The sequence below is a fragment of the Hesperophylax consimilis genome, chromosome 28, assembly GCF_061612785.1.
Source record: "Hesperophylax consimilis isolate HC1 chromosome 28, BYU_Hcon_1.0, whole genome shotgun sequence".
In the NCBI taxonomy this organism is placed as follows: Eukaryota; Metazoa; Arthropoda; class Insecta; order Trichoptera; family Limnephilidae; genus Hesperophylax; species Hesperophylax consimilis.
In genome coordinates, this window is record NC_142863.1 from 19,779,494 (window position 1) to 19,796,462 (window position 16,969).

At 34.6% G+C, this 16,969-nt stretch overlaps 2 protein-coding genes across 3 annotated transcripts in view; both read left to right on the forward strand.

The window, feature by feature from the left end:
* Positions 1–1,064: 1,064 nt before the first annotated feature.
* On the forward strand, positions 1,065–10,108 carry LOC149410325 (uncharacterized). The gene is made up of 6 exons (XM_089648994.1): positions 1,065–1,211; positions 1,533–1,947; positions 4,827–4,946; positions 7,895–8,127; positions 8,993–9,514; positions 10,103–10,108. Exons 1-6 carry the CDS (start codon positions 1,185–1,187, stop codon positions 10,106–10,108), a joined length of 1,323 nt encoding a protein of 440 aa, XP_089505120.1. The 5' UTR covers positions 1,065–1,184.
* Positions 10,109–13,927: 3,819 nt separating this feature from the next.
* LOC149410326 (anillin-like) overlaps positions 13,928–16,969 on the forward strand; it is an 87,229-nt gene continuing 84,187 nt past the window's right edge. Inside the window, exon 1 of one of the 2 annotated variants that reach the window (XM_089649006.1) lies at positions 13,928–14,378. In XM_089649006.1, coding sequence (XP_089505132.1) covers positions 14,319–14,378 — 60 coding nt within the window. In that variant the 5' untranslated portion in view covers positions 13,928–14,318. The remainder of the gene's footprint in view (positions 14,379–16,969) is intronic. The other variant, XM_089649007.1, reaches the window with a different exon arrangement.

The following is a 16,969-nucleotide window of genomic DNA, read 5'->3' on the forward strand; positions in this document are numbered from 1 at the left end:
ACATAGGCCCTGAGGGAAATTATTTTCTTCAGGGCCTCCTGTGTGGAGTTAATATAAAAAATAAAAATAAGTGAAGATTAGTATTTGGTTAGTTTGTTTTAAAAAACATAAGTTTTTGTTTACTTAAGCAATATTTCCGTTAGGTAGGTACTATCATTATATTCACCTGTTTTTTGAAGACAGGTGAAAATTCATGCAAGAGTCTCATTTTAATGTTTGGTGATTCGTATTTCATTTCACGCAAGGACAGAAGTCAACTTGGGCTCTTTTTTCCGAAACATATTCATTTTAATTTGATTCCATCAGAGAGAAGTGGTTTATTACGATACTTTTGTTCATAGCGTTTCGTAATCTTATTGGAAACCAAAATGTGCTAAATAAGAAAAAAATATCGAAATGGTTTGTCATAAATAAATCAAAATGTTATGTACTTACTTGTACACGCGGAAAGACAAACTTTGTTTTTATAATAGTTTTAATTTTTGTTAACAATATTCTCGTTCAGGTATATATTTTTTGCATCATGTGAATCATCAAATGTGTATCCTGTAATAAATTAATTATTTTTAAATCCTTACATTATTTGTATTTAGAAATCAATGTATGCAGTCAAGTAACCGAAGATGTTTTGGTTTCGTTCATTCGTTTGTCTGCAGCTAATTTTTCAATTCGATATTATTATTTAAAATTTAAACAGATCGCAAAGTAGGCAAATTAAACCATTATTTTTTACGCTCCGTCTAAACCGGTTAGCGTGCTATCATAAAACAAAGTTAAGTATGCATTCCTTTCCACAAAGTATCAACATGTACCTCATTTATTACATTTATATAAATGATAAAATAATGTGCTACATTATTTTAATATTGAATTTTAATATACTGCCTATCTATCTTATAAATAATCTAGACTACAAAAATTATCACTGCTGTAAAACAACCAACATGAAATTTATTTAATTATTTTGAGTAGGAACGCAAAATTATAAGGTGCTGGCAATACTGGAGGGCCGCACCAAATAAAATTCAAATTATTTCAGTTTGTCTTGTTTGTCATCCGTCGCGTATTATTGTAACTGTGACCGCGTCGCGCTTTCGTATTTTAGCTAATTATTTGACATTTTAACATCTTAAAAACATTAAAAGTTAATCGTTTGGTACTGACAAACTTAAATTACACTTACAATGGAAAAAATAGACCCATTTACCCAGGTAGGCGAAGTTATCAACATTTTAAATTCAAATCATCGCGTTGACATTTATACATATATTTCAACGGTTTTGACGTTTTCCTTTCACTTTGAATATGATTTAAAATTTATGAACTAACCATAGCGCTCACCCATGGGGTGGGTGGAGATGATAGTTCAGCACACAACACTACTCCGTTTTTGCACCACTCCTTGCTTCATTCGTATTCATACATCGTCTCATACATACTTTGTTATTGTGATTTGACATTACCTTACTCATGATATAATACTAATTTAACTATTTTATCACTTCTTATAACTATTTTAATGAACTTTTCAGCGTATGCTGGAGAGGGCGAGGATACGTAAGGAGAAATTAGAAGCAAAACTTCCTCCTTCTGATAATAAGCCTGTCTTGAGAAAACCTTTGTCGGAGAATAACCTCATCATATCAAAATCTCCTGTCGCCCTGTCGCCAGCGAAGAAGTCTGCCACTGAATATGAAGTGCCAGCTGTCAAGACATCAGTTTTGAGTCGGAAGTTGACTATTAATTCACCGTTGAAACCTCAAACGACAGTTGTAACGGAAGAGACTGATTCCGGAGTCGCCGTGGAAATAAATATTGTTCATCAGAATAACGTGCAGGTGGATGTTCAGGTTGAGGAGAGGGAGGTGACACTCTCGCAGTACCTGAAAGAGAAAGAGGAGAAAGCTAAGATGAGTGACAAGTCTTTGCACAAACACAGTAGTAGCGGTAAGATTTAATCTTTTGTTTACTTAATAATTGATGGTATGCATAAACAGATTGGTTAGAGGTTGGCTGGTCAATCATTGCACAGGCTACTCTTTGCTACTATGGTGAAAGTAAGAATAAGAATTAAAATATTATCAGGTTATTCGTAACCCGAGAATGATTTGCCTTTCTTTTTAAGATAACGGAATCATTTACTGAGCATATGTCCTGTTGACTCAACCATTTGGCATTTTATCTAAAAGTATATGTAAATTTGTGTGTTACGTTCCGTTTGAAGACGGTTTACGTGTTGGATACTACCTTTTATTCCGCCAGAATTTGCATGGTTGTTGTTCCTACTACGAGCTGTCAAATCTTAACTCTATATGGTCGGGCATTTTACCGCCAAATTGGGGGCGAAGAGCGGGTGTTTTTTTAAATTTTAGCTCCAAAATTAGACTTTCCGCAAAATATTCATATCTTATGATCCATTTGATATTTTTCGATGAAACTTTCAGTTTTTTACTTTAAAAAAATGTCTCTATTTATTTACTTAGCAATGTATGTGTAATTCCTTTTTTTATGAACAACAACTTTCTACTTTCTTGGGAATCATAGAAAAAACAGTATTTCACAATCGAAATAACATATCGAAATTTATTCATACAAAATTACAAGATTATTTAGAAATTTTCAATACATATAAAAAAAAACTATAACCTAATAGTGCTTCAATGTGTGATAGCGTTCGAAACACTTTCCTTTATGCTGGGGCAAAACTTGCACATGTACTGCGTTTCACTGCGTAGTTTGTGAGCGGAACATACGCGACAACGATTTAATTTTTTTGTTGTGTTTCAAACTCATTGTATTGACAGGTAGATAGATCGGGTACCGCCGACAATAGAAAACACATGACCCCGCACCCATTTAGAACCCCTTGTTTACAAGTTTCCCGCTCCTCACTGCTTTGCGAAACAAAACGAGTAAACTCGTCTCCCGCGTCTTACTGTAAAAAGGCCTATGACAAGTTTTCTCGTTTATCGCAAAGAATGTGTTAATTATCAATATTATGGCCTGGAGAAAGTTTATAGTTTCACTCAGCTCCTTGGCTCTGGTCCCCGAGGTGTCAGGCCTAAAACCCAATGTTTACGATAACAAATAATATAAATTAGTAATACAAACATGCAAATCCATAGAAAAATATGTTTTTATGTTGAGGTAGAAATACTGGGTTTTAGAATTTTTTTATCTAGATCTTTGTTAAATCTTATGATACCCACGATTGTTTATGCTCAAAGGTGTTAGGCTCATTCGAACATGTCTCAACCTGGTGGCTAGTTCTAAGGACCGTTGGACCAACACACTCCCAAAATTTCAGTCAATCTAAAAATGATAATTATCAACCGATATATAATATCATTGAAAATCAAAGCAAATAAAAGTATGAAGTTAAATTCAACCGGCTTGAATTTTCATTCTTTGTAACACGTGTCGAATTCCATATCGCTCATTGAAAAACGTCTCCCGGGAACATCAATTATCTACACTTGTAGAGCGTGGATCTCAGCTATAGTATTGAAATTTCTCTGAAACTTGAACAGCGCTCGCCAATGCCCCTTAAACTCTTCGGTGAGATGGCGTCACTTTAGTTAACAGTTCGCATACCGATCATTCCATCGGGTCAGTTAGTATAAGCTTCAAAATTGCCAATTGCTAGTATCTTTCACAACTGAAGGTTTACTTGACCTGACATTGGGATAGATTTGTAATATTTTTCGTGCACTACCCATTTTTGTGAATACAAGCCGCCACTCGGTCTCAACGTGTGTACCGTCTCGCTTGATCCTTTATTGTTCGACAAAAGATTCAAGGACTGTGATTCTCGCTCAATGTTTGACAAATATACTTTAATAAATATATATACAAATAAAAATATATATGATTAAAGAAATATACGATTTGACTGTAAAAGGTATGAGGGTTGCTCAAGCGTGTGAACGCAACGACAAGCATAGTTCCAAGTCAACATGTTCGATCGAGCCAAACCGTCCAGCATGAATATACTTGTACAGATAGAATTCATTATAAATTTACAAGAATTTGGTCACTGGTGCGAATGGAACTTAACACAGTATTATTTGGCCTTCTTCTGTTTTACCCTTTATGTTATGATTTGGTTTGGATATAAAATTCCGTATTCCGATAAATTCTAAATACACCTAAATTATTGAAATATCGCTTCGTTTCAATATAATTATTATTACAAGAAACAACTATTTACATCAGGGGAGATAGAAAAGTGTGCACAAAATAAATAAATAATTTATGCATATTTAGAGACGGTTGAGTTTCACCGGCAAGCCGGGCGTTCATTTTAGCGATTTTTCTAATACAAGGTTTTCTTTAGACAAAGTCAGTTCTAAGATTGAAACGGAAACTTCTGGAAAATGTCACTTCTTACTGATGCGGGATTTAAACTAGTCGATTTTTGCCTCGCCTTGTAAATAGATTGTTCGATATGCCGCAGATTCCTGAAAAGTAAGCGTCAAAGTAGGCTAGCTTTCGACTTTTGTGCTATTAATTGGCTAAAACTGGTGTGTCTGTGAATCGATAGTCTTAAGTCCTGATTAACATGGCATCAAAATTGGTCAAAACATGGTAACTTTGATTGAAATTTTTTTTGTTTAAAATCCACTGCGAATAGTTGTTTTGTAGTAATTAATTTTTTAAGGATTTCTCATGCTGATGTATACATTTTCATCTGCGTATATTAATTTTCTAACCGTTTGACGTTACTGTAAATTCTAATGAAGAAATTAAAATCTCTCCGCGTCATCTTTCTATCTAAATGGTCGGCACAAACTATGATTACTAATTTCTTTGTTATACCATTTCAGGCTCCAGTGCCAGCTTCTACTCCTTGACCGACGGTTCCTCAGAGTCCTCGTCCGGAGCCAGGGCTGACATCACCTCCGAGGGAAAGAACAAACTCAAGCGTCTGGGAAAACTGTATGCCGGTGAGAAAACCTTCCACTATTACCCATTAGTGGAATGCAAAAGAAGAGGTCTTTTGTGTCTCTGAATCGTGGATTTATGGCTTAGATCTTTGATTGATTGAATCATGGATTTATGGCTTAGATCTTCGATTGATTGAATCATGGATTTATGGCTTAGATCTTCGATTAATTGAATCATGGATTTATGGCTTAGATCTTCGATTGATTGAATCATGGATTTATGGCTTAGATCTTCGATTAATTGAATCATGGATTTATGGCTTAGATCTTCGATTGATTGAATCATGGATTTATGGCTTAGATCTTCGATTAATTGAATCATGGATTTATGGCTTAGATCTTCGATTGATTGAATCATGGATTTATGGCTTAGATCTTCGATTAATTGAATCATGGATTTATGGCTTAGATCTTCGATTAATTGAATCATGGATTTATGGCTTAGATCTTCGATTAATTGAATCATGTATTTATGGCTTAGATCTTCGATTGATTGAATCATGGATTTATGGCTTAGATCAAGGCTGCCCAACCTTTTTAACAGTTGGGCCAAATTGACGATTTTGAATCACTGGCGGGCCACTGAATACCTGACGGTTCCTATTTCCATGGGGGGGGGGGGGGGGGTTGTTAGAGAATTTCTATAAAACATAATTCCCCACAAAATATTTGAAATCCATGGGGGGGGAGGGGGGGTTGTTACGGAACTTCGCTGAGAAAAAATATTCCGCGCACCCAAAAACATCATATGTGATTCCCCGCAACAGTTTTTCGAATTCCATGGGGGGGGGGTGGCTACAAGAATCCATTTCGGACGCGAAAAATAATATATCAAAAACCGGTGTATTTTTGTTTAAAAAGTAAGTTCAACAGGTTGGATTTTTTCGTCGCTGATTCTCGTTCTGGGTAGCCTAAATAGCGATAAATCGCCTTCGTTGGCAACACTGGTGACCGCGCGCAAGCTGCAATGTTTGTTTTACCGCGGGCCCGCGACACTTTTTCAAATTGGCGGATTGGCGGGTTTTTTGAAAATGGTTCACGCGGGCCACTTATAATTCGTTCGCGGGCCACATTATGGCCCGCGGGCCTGGGGTTGGGCAGCCTTGGCTTAGATCTTCGATTGATTGAATCGTGGATTTATGGCTTAGATCTTCGATTGATTGAATCATGGATTTCGCAATGCTTACATGATCGTGGTCATTAGTACATTTCAGTACTATACTGATAGCATTTGTAAAAGCATTCTTTTTGTGAATTTACTTCACGATACTACGTAAAATGTGATCCCAGTTCTTATCTGTTGTTTAATGATGGCCACCTGCTATTGTAATGTTGATTTTACGTACCTGATGACCACCATAAAGTTGCAGGGCCGAATCTACATCGTTTTGCCCGATACAGAAAGTACATAATAATGAACTAGTTTCAAAATCTTAAACACATTTTTTTCAACTCATTATCGATAGCTGTATAACTTTCTGTAATAATTTATTGGATATACCTCACTGAAGCTTATAAACCTCATTGTAATAATTTAAGGTATATAACTTACTGAAGCTTATAAACCTCATTGTAATAATTTATGGTATATAACTTACTGAAGCTTATTAACCTCATTGTAATAATTTATTGGATATAACTTACTGAAGCTTATAAACCTCATTGTAATAATTTATTGGATATAACTTTCTGAAACGTATAAACTTCATTGTAATAATTTATTGGATATAACTTACTGAAGCTTATAAACCTCATTGTAATAATTTATTGGATATAACTTTCTGAAACGTATAAACCTCATTGTAATAATTTATTGGATATAACTTACTGAAGCTTATAAACCTCATTGTAATAATTTATTGGATATAACTTACTGAAGCTTATAAACCTCATTGTAATAATTTATTGGATATAACTTACTGAAACTTATAAACCTCATTGTAATAATTTATTGGATATAACTTACTGAAGCTTATAAACCTCATTGTAATAATTTATTGGATATAACTTACTGAAGCTTATAAATCTCATTGTAATAATTTATTTACCTTAAATGATTATATTAACAATAAAACTTGAACCCTAAAAAGACACAGCAAATATAAAAATAGATATTATAAAAAAAATAATATTTGTGTGGGTAGAACTTATGCTGTTATTATTCGCACTGGGATACAAGTTACTATCTCGGAAGGTATGATTAAGATATACAAAGCGGACAAGTTCATTTGTACGTTGACATAATCATGCTATCTCATTCATACATGATTGACTCTGTTGTACCTTTATGCAAGGATACAGTACAATACCAATTTATCCCAGCTCCTGACCAACTGTCCTAGCGCGAACAGTAGTTTGGAATACAGAACAATGAACCGAGACACTATCCCAGAGATAGACAGGCAAGCTATCTCCGCAGGATAGTGTCTTATCCCCACCTCAGTTCCCGGCCGCGTTGTCCACGTGTAAAAGCATTTTGACAGCGTTCCGCATTTGAACTACGGTAGAATTTTTGTATTGTCTCATTGTTCTGTCCTACGCGGTCGAGGCTATTCACAGAGCAGGGAAAGGACACTATTGTATTGTCTTCTGTATTGTCCTCGTGTGATCCCGGAATTAGACACCTGTTCATTACAGAAAATAAAAACGTAACAGTCACAACTGGGAATCTTATTGGGACAACACTCTTCCGATTTAGCTACCTTTTTTATTTTCTGGTTCTTTTTCTGTTTCACGTTTCATTGAGATTTGTTATGTATGTATCTTCAATGGCTAAACAATAATAATAACTGATCAAGTGGTTCAAAGCTTTCGTCTTCCCACCCAGGCATTGCGCATCCAATCCTCTGCTAGCTAAGTCTCCCGTCATTGCACAAGCTACATTTTCTTTTATGACAATGGAAGTAGGAGAAATTCAAATATGTAAGACCAAAAATTCATTTTTTCAGATGACGGCTCCCTATCCTCTCCAGTCAACAGTCGCACCGAGCTGAACTTTGGCGCGGAGGACCACCTCCCCCCGTCACGGGGTGTCAGTGGATCCCGGGGAATACGGCAAGAGTCAAGCAGTGAATCCGAGGATCCCCGCAGGAACCTGAGGAACCGACACGCCACCAGCAGATTTGCGGCACTCGCCAACACCATCAACAGCTTTGAGGATGACATGAGGCATTTTGATTTTGTAAGTTAAATGATGCAAAGTTTATTGAACTAGATCGAAAAAGACATGGCACAAGTGAATTAATTTACTTGATTCATTTTTTATTCTAATTTCTGTGATCTAGTTGACATTTAGCACTAGATAAGATTTAGTATGAATGCGAATGAAGCAAGGAGTGTGCCGAAAAAGAATTGTCTGTCAGTTTATCCTCTCTGCCTACACCTGTGGAGAAACTGTGGTGGTTAGTTAGTTGATCAAGTTTAATATTTTTTCGTTGATAAAACTTATTGAATCTGTAGTTTTACATTAAGAGGAATGCATACCATAGACAATAGAAACAATATTAATATGAAAGTGCAAATGTTGCCAATATTTAATAATCGCCAATAAACACTTATTCTATTGCAAATCCTATCTAAGCACAGCGGCGCCCCGCCTGCTGTTTCTAATAATAAATAATAATGATAATAATAATAATAATAATACTTGGATGACTTGTATAGCGCCGTTTTTGTGCGAAAACACCTCAAGGGCGCTGTACAAACTTACAATACATTTCTACAGTGATCTTTCTACCTACTTACCTTTCTACCTACTTATCTGATCTTTCTACCTACTTACCATCGCATAACTTTCATTGCATAGCCATCATTTTGATAGCTGTGCAGTTTGGTTGTAGCTCGGCAACAACACTCAGCACGCTTCCATGCTAAATCTCCCTGTTGTATCTATTACCTATGAGGCGCTTGTTTAATTCAAATTCTTTCTTGAACAGTTAATCAATTTCATTGGCTCTCTTGTAGATTCATATAGAATATCTGGATATTGGCTACATTATAACTGCTTTTTACAAACATATAATTAATTTTCCTTTCCTTGTTCGCAGAGCACCAAAGACAAGACCTCAAAGACTTCCTCCAACTCAAACGCTTCAACAACCGCCTCTTCGACAAACTGTTCTGTCAAAAACCAGAGCACAAAACCCAAACCTGTCGAGGTTGTAAAGCGTGAAAGTCCTCGAACCACCCGTCTATCCACTGGCAAAAGCACTACTCCCACGACACGTCTCTCCGCCAGTAAAGGAAGCGCGATCAGAACACGCTTATCACCCGGCAAAAGCCTGACACGTCTGTCCGCTGGCAAAAATTCCCCACGTCTATCCATCGGTAAAAGCTCTCCACGTCTCTCGACTAGCAAAAGCTCACTTGCTAGCCCCGCTAAAAGCAGTGTTGCCAAACAGGCTTCCCCTGTTGTGGATTCCAATACCTATGACAAGAAGAAGAATGGCAACGATGTGAAAGAGCTGAAGAAGGCTTTCCAGGCTCAGGTGGTGGGGACGAGCCCCAAGAAACCCACGGGGATCTCGAGCCTGGCTTCCAAGTGGGACAAGAACATCTTGGCTGACCTGGTAAGTGACCAATTCATTTTGCCCAGATGAGAATGTATAATAATATATTGAGAACTTTAAATCAATCAAAAAATTTTACACGTTAGAAATTATTATCATCGTATTTTTTTATAGAATGTAGCATTGTGTGGATGCCTTGTTAGGCAGGTTAAAATATCTAGTAGTTACTGTACAGTATTTTCTTAAAAAAATATAACGAATCTCTTTATATTCCATTAAAGGTTAATTTAAAAGGGCAGAAAGGAATCTCAACTTTTCATGAAATAAGCTAAGGCTCAAAGTGTTATTAAGTTGGTTTTTAATAACTTAAATTAATGTAACGGTAATGCAGATGAAATTAAGCAATTTAAAGCCATTTTTCAGGATCTTTTCTTTTGAAAGTCAGAATAGGGATATGCAAGAATCCGATACTCATGTTTTGTACTCGTCGCAAACAACTTATCGCGCACAGTCTGTACTAGTCTACTGAAAACAAGAGACCAGCATCGCTACCAATCATTTTTAAATTCTCTATACGTCAAAACTAGAATGCTTTCGCAACCAAACAGTTGCTGTTGCGTAATTCTCTGTTGACTGTTTTGTTCCTAGCATTGATCTAAAGTGCACGCATTGTTACAAAATGTCCGACACAAGTGAAGCAAAGTTTAAATTGTTAATGATGTTAATGGCGACAACCTCGCCAGGCTGGTTGCGGGAGACTGGCGTCGCCGACGAGTTTACAATAATGTCGACAACGTGTGCCTGTTTACACAGATGTATGGCGGTAGTCGACAAGATATTTGAATCGTCGAGTATCGGATATATAAGGTGGGATTTGACCTCCTCCATAAATGCTCTCCACTGGCTGCGGTCTCTTGTCTTTATTCTCCAGTCCTCACATCTTCACGTCCTGCTCCAATCCTCTTCCACGCAGTCAGTTCGCCCATTCCTCGGTCTGTTTCTGGTTGCTTCCACTGGGCCACGATTTTCAGTGTCCGGTAATCTGTCATTCTTTCTACGTGACCTACAGAACATTACAATGTTTTATTTCAATTAGATTGTGTAGAGTAACCGTTAACACAAAAGTAATTCCCTCGAAAATAAATGTGAACAGAATATTTTTTAACTTATCAGTTAGTTCCTTCTGCCTTTTTACAATCTTCATTTCTTATGAAAAACCTAAGCAGAATTTTTATCAGTTGAACCCACGCATCAAAAGAATAATGTCAGCTCACAAAATATAATATATAGCAATCATACTTTCCACAAAAAATAAACTAAATTACTAAAAATTCCATTATTTTTTGAATTGTCTAATTTAGTTTTCAGTTTTTATGAGATTTTAATAATTTGTAGTCATTTAGGCGTTTAATACATTTGAAATTTTATTATTTCCTAGATGTACATTGTTTGGCAATCAATTTTTTAACCGAAGTAATTCATTTTATACAGTTATGCATTCATTGTTCTCTTTTATGATTGAAAAAAAAACATGCACAAAAAATGTAATGTTATTAAATATCTAGTTACTGAATCAGTGGTTCTATGTTATTCTCCTCTGGGCTTTTATGCATGCACAATATCTATTGTTTGTTACTTTCGTTTAATGTTGTTATTTTGTTTTTTGTTCATACATGTATTTTCATTTGTATTTTTTTCAGTAAAAATGTAATAACATTGTAATATTTTGTTCGGTGTTACAAAAACTCCTTTGTTTTTGATTTCGGGTAAACATTTTTTTAAAAATGTTTTTATATTAATTCGATGTTTAATAATATAAAGAATTGATTAAACCATAATTTTTTGTTTGTTTATTTCTTTGAATTGTTCTTTTACTCATATACCATTCTACAATGTTAAGCACGTATATACATGCTCGATGGTTTGGCTCGATCGAACATGTTGATTTGGAACCATGCTCGTCACCAGACACCATAGATATACCACCAAGACGTTCAGTCAAATCGTAAATTTCTGTCAAAGATCGAGCAAGAATTCCGGTCCTTGAATTTTTTTGCATCGAACAAAAAAGCATTAAGAGAGAAGGTACACACGTTGATATGTTCGAATGAGCATAAAACCTCCGAGCATGAAGGAGGCTGGGCACAATACAATCTTCTCGTACAATTTTTGAAACTATTTCTCGGTTATTGACTATAACAAATCTTTGAGACGACTTTGAAAAGACTTTGACAAATCCTTCTTAAAATTGAATAACATGCTTAGAAACTAACATTATTCTAAATTAAATCATTTAACGGCAAAAAGGGGTATACTAATAAAAAAATTACCGTTTTCGACTAACACTGCACTGCTTTCTTCACTAACAAATAACATTATTTATTATCTGGAAATGATTTTCTTTCCATGTTATATTAATTCCTTTTTTTTTCTCTACAATCTAATAATCATTTAGGTTTTAATAATTAATTCCTGATTATTTAAAAAAAATATTAACATATATAAATATGAATAGATTAATTTTAAATATTAATTCCTGATTATTTTTTTTTCTCTACAATCGAATAATCATTTCGATTTTAATGTTGGATGCCGTGACTCAAAATATTTTTTAATCTATTTTAATGATTATTTTCTGTACTGTCGGAACAGGGTGAAGTTGGACTTTTTCATATATTTTTTTAAAGTTTCCAGGGATTCAGATAGACTAAGGACGGGTTGTTTCGGAGAATTTGAACAATTCATCAAATTTCAAAGTTCATGTTCAAGTTCTGTGAAATATTTTTGCAAGTTCTGTTTTTATTTCAGTTTTGTCATGCAACTAGCCTATAATAATATAATAACAGAACTTGAATAGGACTTTCACAGAACCCAGAAATGAACGTTGAAATTTGATGAATTGTTCAAATTCTCCGAAACAACCCGTCCTTAATAATTTTAAAATTTACTTTTAATAATTCATTCTTTTAAGAATGTGTAAAACGTTGTAAAGTACATTAATTATAACTATTGTGTATATGGTATTTTTGTATTTGCAAATTTTCGTTAAATACAAGTTAAATGGGTAGAATGAACACTAATAACAAACAAACAATTTTTTTACATAGATAGTAGTTGACAAAAGGGAGAAATAAGAAAAAAAATGCTAAAAAATATTTTTTTTTATTGAATAACATAGTTTTTCCCGGGTCAAAGGGTAATTTGTTTCATCATAGTTCCTCCAGAGTTTTTTTTTCTGGGTGAACGTTGCCAATACTTTTCGTTAACAATTCGTTATGCTCTCTTGATATTTTCAGCATGTAAGTCAGCTTGCTCTAACCGGTTTACCGTTTTTCTGACTCAATTCAATTAATCTTGTACCAGTAAATGAACATAATTTACCCTCATTAGAAATCCCCACTCACACACTTTAAAATTCCTTCGTAAGTTGACCACCATATTATTTTTCTGATAATCTGTTCTGTAAAGTACTTTTTGGTACTGAAAACTTGACAGTTGCATCTCAAACAGATAATTTTTAGTACCATACTTCCGTGATAACTTTGTCTACATTTTTTAAAATCGTTATTCTGATATGACCGTTTCCAACCTTGTCTGACTTAACCCCGCAAAATACGAAATTTTTACTTTTATTTAATATTTACTCAATGTATAACAATATTTGCGTAAAGTTCATCTTAAAGTGTTGCCAAATAAGTAAAACATTGGAAAATATTAAAAAAATATATTAATAATATTTTACTTACACAATAGACATGGAGAATTGGAGACATACAAACAGTCCGTTTCTAGCTTACTTATACAGTACAGTACTTCGCTTTGCCTCATTGCGTGAAAAAAGTCCCGTTGTCCGGCTTCACCTGCTGAGTTCGGCTTCACCCCGTTCGACAATACGTTTTCAATTTAGTCTAATTCTGATTCACTACAATTTCTGGGTACATCGACTCTTTATACATCCTAGTTTGATTCTAATTAGAACAAAAATGGTCAGTAATTTAACCTCACCCAAACGCATGGAGAAATCTATAGATTCTGTTATGGTACGTATACATTGCGAACTTAAACGCGAACCGAGCCACGAATTACGGGAAAGGAACGAAGAAACTGCAAACGGCGTTTCGCGCGCCATTTGCGGTTGCTTTGTTCCTTTCCCATAAGTTGGGGTTCGGTTTGGCAGTTCGGCTCGCGTATGTATACGTAGCATTAGGTTCTACGTTAAAATTTGAGTATTCAAATTTCATGTTCAATTCAATTTAAAACAATCTAATTCAAGGCAAAATGGGTTCACAGTGTCCCGTAATTTTATAATAATTATTACATTACTATTGAGGAATCTCGGCCAAACACGACCGTGTGAAAATCGGATGCATGAAACCGCCAAGCAAAATAAAAAATAATAATAGCAGTGCAGATCGCCACCATTTTTTTCCACATGGCAATAATACGCTTCGCGCCATTCGGTAACTGGCCGTTGCTCTGAACGGCTGTCTGTTTTGATTTGAATCGCCAGTTAAAATTTGAATATTATAGAATGGAACAAGTTTGACAGTTTATAAGTTGTTTTGATGCAAAACCCCGGGAAACTTTGTATATTGACAATTTCGTGGTATTATTTATTTTCTGACAAAATTTAAAAACATTTGAAATTGTGAACGAAACCTCCTCGTTTTTCGTAAATTGCAGTTGAAATTTGTCTTATTTTACGAAGAATTCAAAGATCTGTTCTAATATTAGTTTACTTTTGTGTGTATGGAGTGGTTTCCGTGAACTGTTTTATTGCCTGTAATACGGATAAACAAGGCATTGTTTCGACATTTTTTATATGTTTAATTTCATCGAATAAACAGTGAATTCCTACTGCAAAATGAGGCAGACAAAGGATGAAGATTTCATCATTTTGGATATCAGTGCTTGTGACGTAAGAGTATGTTTTCATGTGTTTTATTTTCAGAAATTATCCTAAACGTACACGTCACGCTTTTTTCCCTTGGTTTCCTACGAATAACCGCAAAAATATCAAATATAATATATAAATCGAGGTTTTTATCTGACCAGCGAATTATGTACTTCGAAATGACCATGCGTATGCATTATGTTATGTTTACCACATGTTTTGTTATTTTGTTAATAAACCATAATCACATGGAAACATGTCGTCTGTTGATTGCAATGATGAAACATCAGCTTCCCGAAAGAAATAGCGTGTTTTGAGAGCGTCAGTGTGTCCGAAGTAAGATATTTTTTCTTACTTCTGATAAAACTGATGGCAAATATTCAGATGCACTGAACAGTGGACATCCGATACGCACAAATTATTTTAAAAACACTTTGTATCAGTTTAGTAACAATGAGGAACATCTATTTTAGTTATGTAGCTATTTATTTCTAGTATTCAATTATTTAACTTATTTTGTTTACGCCATGTTTGACAATAGGTTTCTAGGGTAGTTTTATTAACTAAGAACCGAACAACTATGTTAGGTTCTCAGTTTGGGTTAAATAAAAGAAGAAAACTATCCTAAAACCTATTTTCATAATATATTATTATGTCACATTAAAGATGGCCGCCAAGTCAAAACGACGATTTTTTCAATTTTTATTTGAACGAAATAGTTATTCAAATGCATCATTTTGCTTTTAATTGCTCCTAATTGTAATTACGATGATATAAAACGTTTTTAAAATTATTTGTAAAAAGTTAAAATTCTTTTTTGAACAGATAATTAATCTCGTTGGCCTGTCTGGGGCCTAGGAGCCGAGAGGTATTACGTAAATTGACAACATCTGTTTTCTTTCGAATCGAATAAGATCACACTTTTATTAGAAATTATAATTAATTTAGGTAACCCCCCCGTTAGAAAAAAAAATCTTGATTCGTTAGTTTCTCGTTTAGCCGACTGCAAAGTTAAGCGCGTCGAGCTGTTCATCTTTTAGCCGCCTGTAGAGATACGTGTCAATATCTACTGGAAATAAATGCGGTAATATCTTTGTTTTTTTCTAAGTAATTTCTCAGCATTAAAAAAAATATATTATTTAAGTTTTGGTCAACTTTTTCTTGTCCTTAATAATAAATATTATGTTGTACCTGTAGATACTTAGCTATGTATTATGCAATCTTACTCGGACTGAAACGGATTGTATTACAATTAATTGTTTTTAATATGTATAGAATTACATGTGAAATTCTATGCCTACTAAATATTAAATAGGTCGGCACTTCTTGCAAGCAAGTGTAAATAACTTTTTAAAAAGCAAACATGCAAATGAAATCTTAAATCTAGCTTTGACATAATTATACACTGTGTCCGGAAACTCGTAGTACAAGCGAGCAACTGGTGAATCTACTTTGAAGTCGATTTTGTGAAGTCACAATATTATGTGCGAATAACTTTGTGGTGGACTGTAACCACGGCACGACCATTGGGGAAGCTGTTGTTAACAGTTAGAATGGAAAGGATTCCGACTTGCCCGAATTACTTTTCGATCGATATTATGGATTTGAGGGACACTGCATAGATTCGAATTCAACGCATTGAGGCTCATTTCACGTGTAAACTGCACAGGTTTTCTTAACAGACTGGTCTCGTGTAAAATAAATTGTTGCAAATGTCACTGATGTGGGTACTCCACACAGTCAAAAAGGACAGGTAATTGGGTAACAGGTTAGGTGGGGGTATTGCAGGATTATGCTTTAAGGGGAGATACATAAAGTTTTATCGACAACTATTTTTGATTTGAGCCTTCGCTTTCGAGTAAATCGAGTCCAAAGTTGTAATTTTATGGATCAAATTAAAAAAAAATCGGTCTTACAAATACAATATTGTATTTGTAAGCCTTTCTTGAAAGAATTGAACCTTAATATTTGAGAGCATAACTTGCAAAAAGTGTGCTTTAAGGCGAAGCTTAATGCCAAATCACTATTTTGATTAATCTTTATAACGAATACGTACATTATGAAAACCAAAAAATATGCTTTAGTTAAATTGAAGGTTTTCCTATCGCTTCGCTTGAGTAGAATACAAATAAAAAATTAAATATTTTTTCAATAGAAATGGATGAACGCGTAAAGGAAACAACTTTTTAAAAATACAGTTTTATAGCTAAGATTATCTGTGACAGTTTCACTTGATTAACTTTTTTGTTTGTTATAAAATTATTTACAAAATAAGTAAAAACCAGTTTTTTGCTTGAAATCTAACGTTTCTAGACTCCGTTTGTCAAGCGATTTTAATTCCTATTACCTACGATATAAGGTATACCAAGAATATACACATTTTTGGCAAAAGCTCTGTAGCTCACGATTAGAATGAAGCTGCTAACTGTAATGAATAATTAGTTCTGTAAATTTAAAATTTATACCGGTCGGTGGCCGAGTTGACATTGCGCTTGGGTCCCACTCAGGCGTAGTGTGTTCAATTCCTCGGCTGGCTAAGTCCTCCATCACAACACAAGCAACATTTTCAGCTTACTGTGGTGGTAGTAGGAGATTTTCAAATATTGTTGGGTTATTCGTAA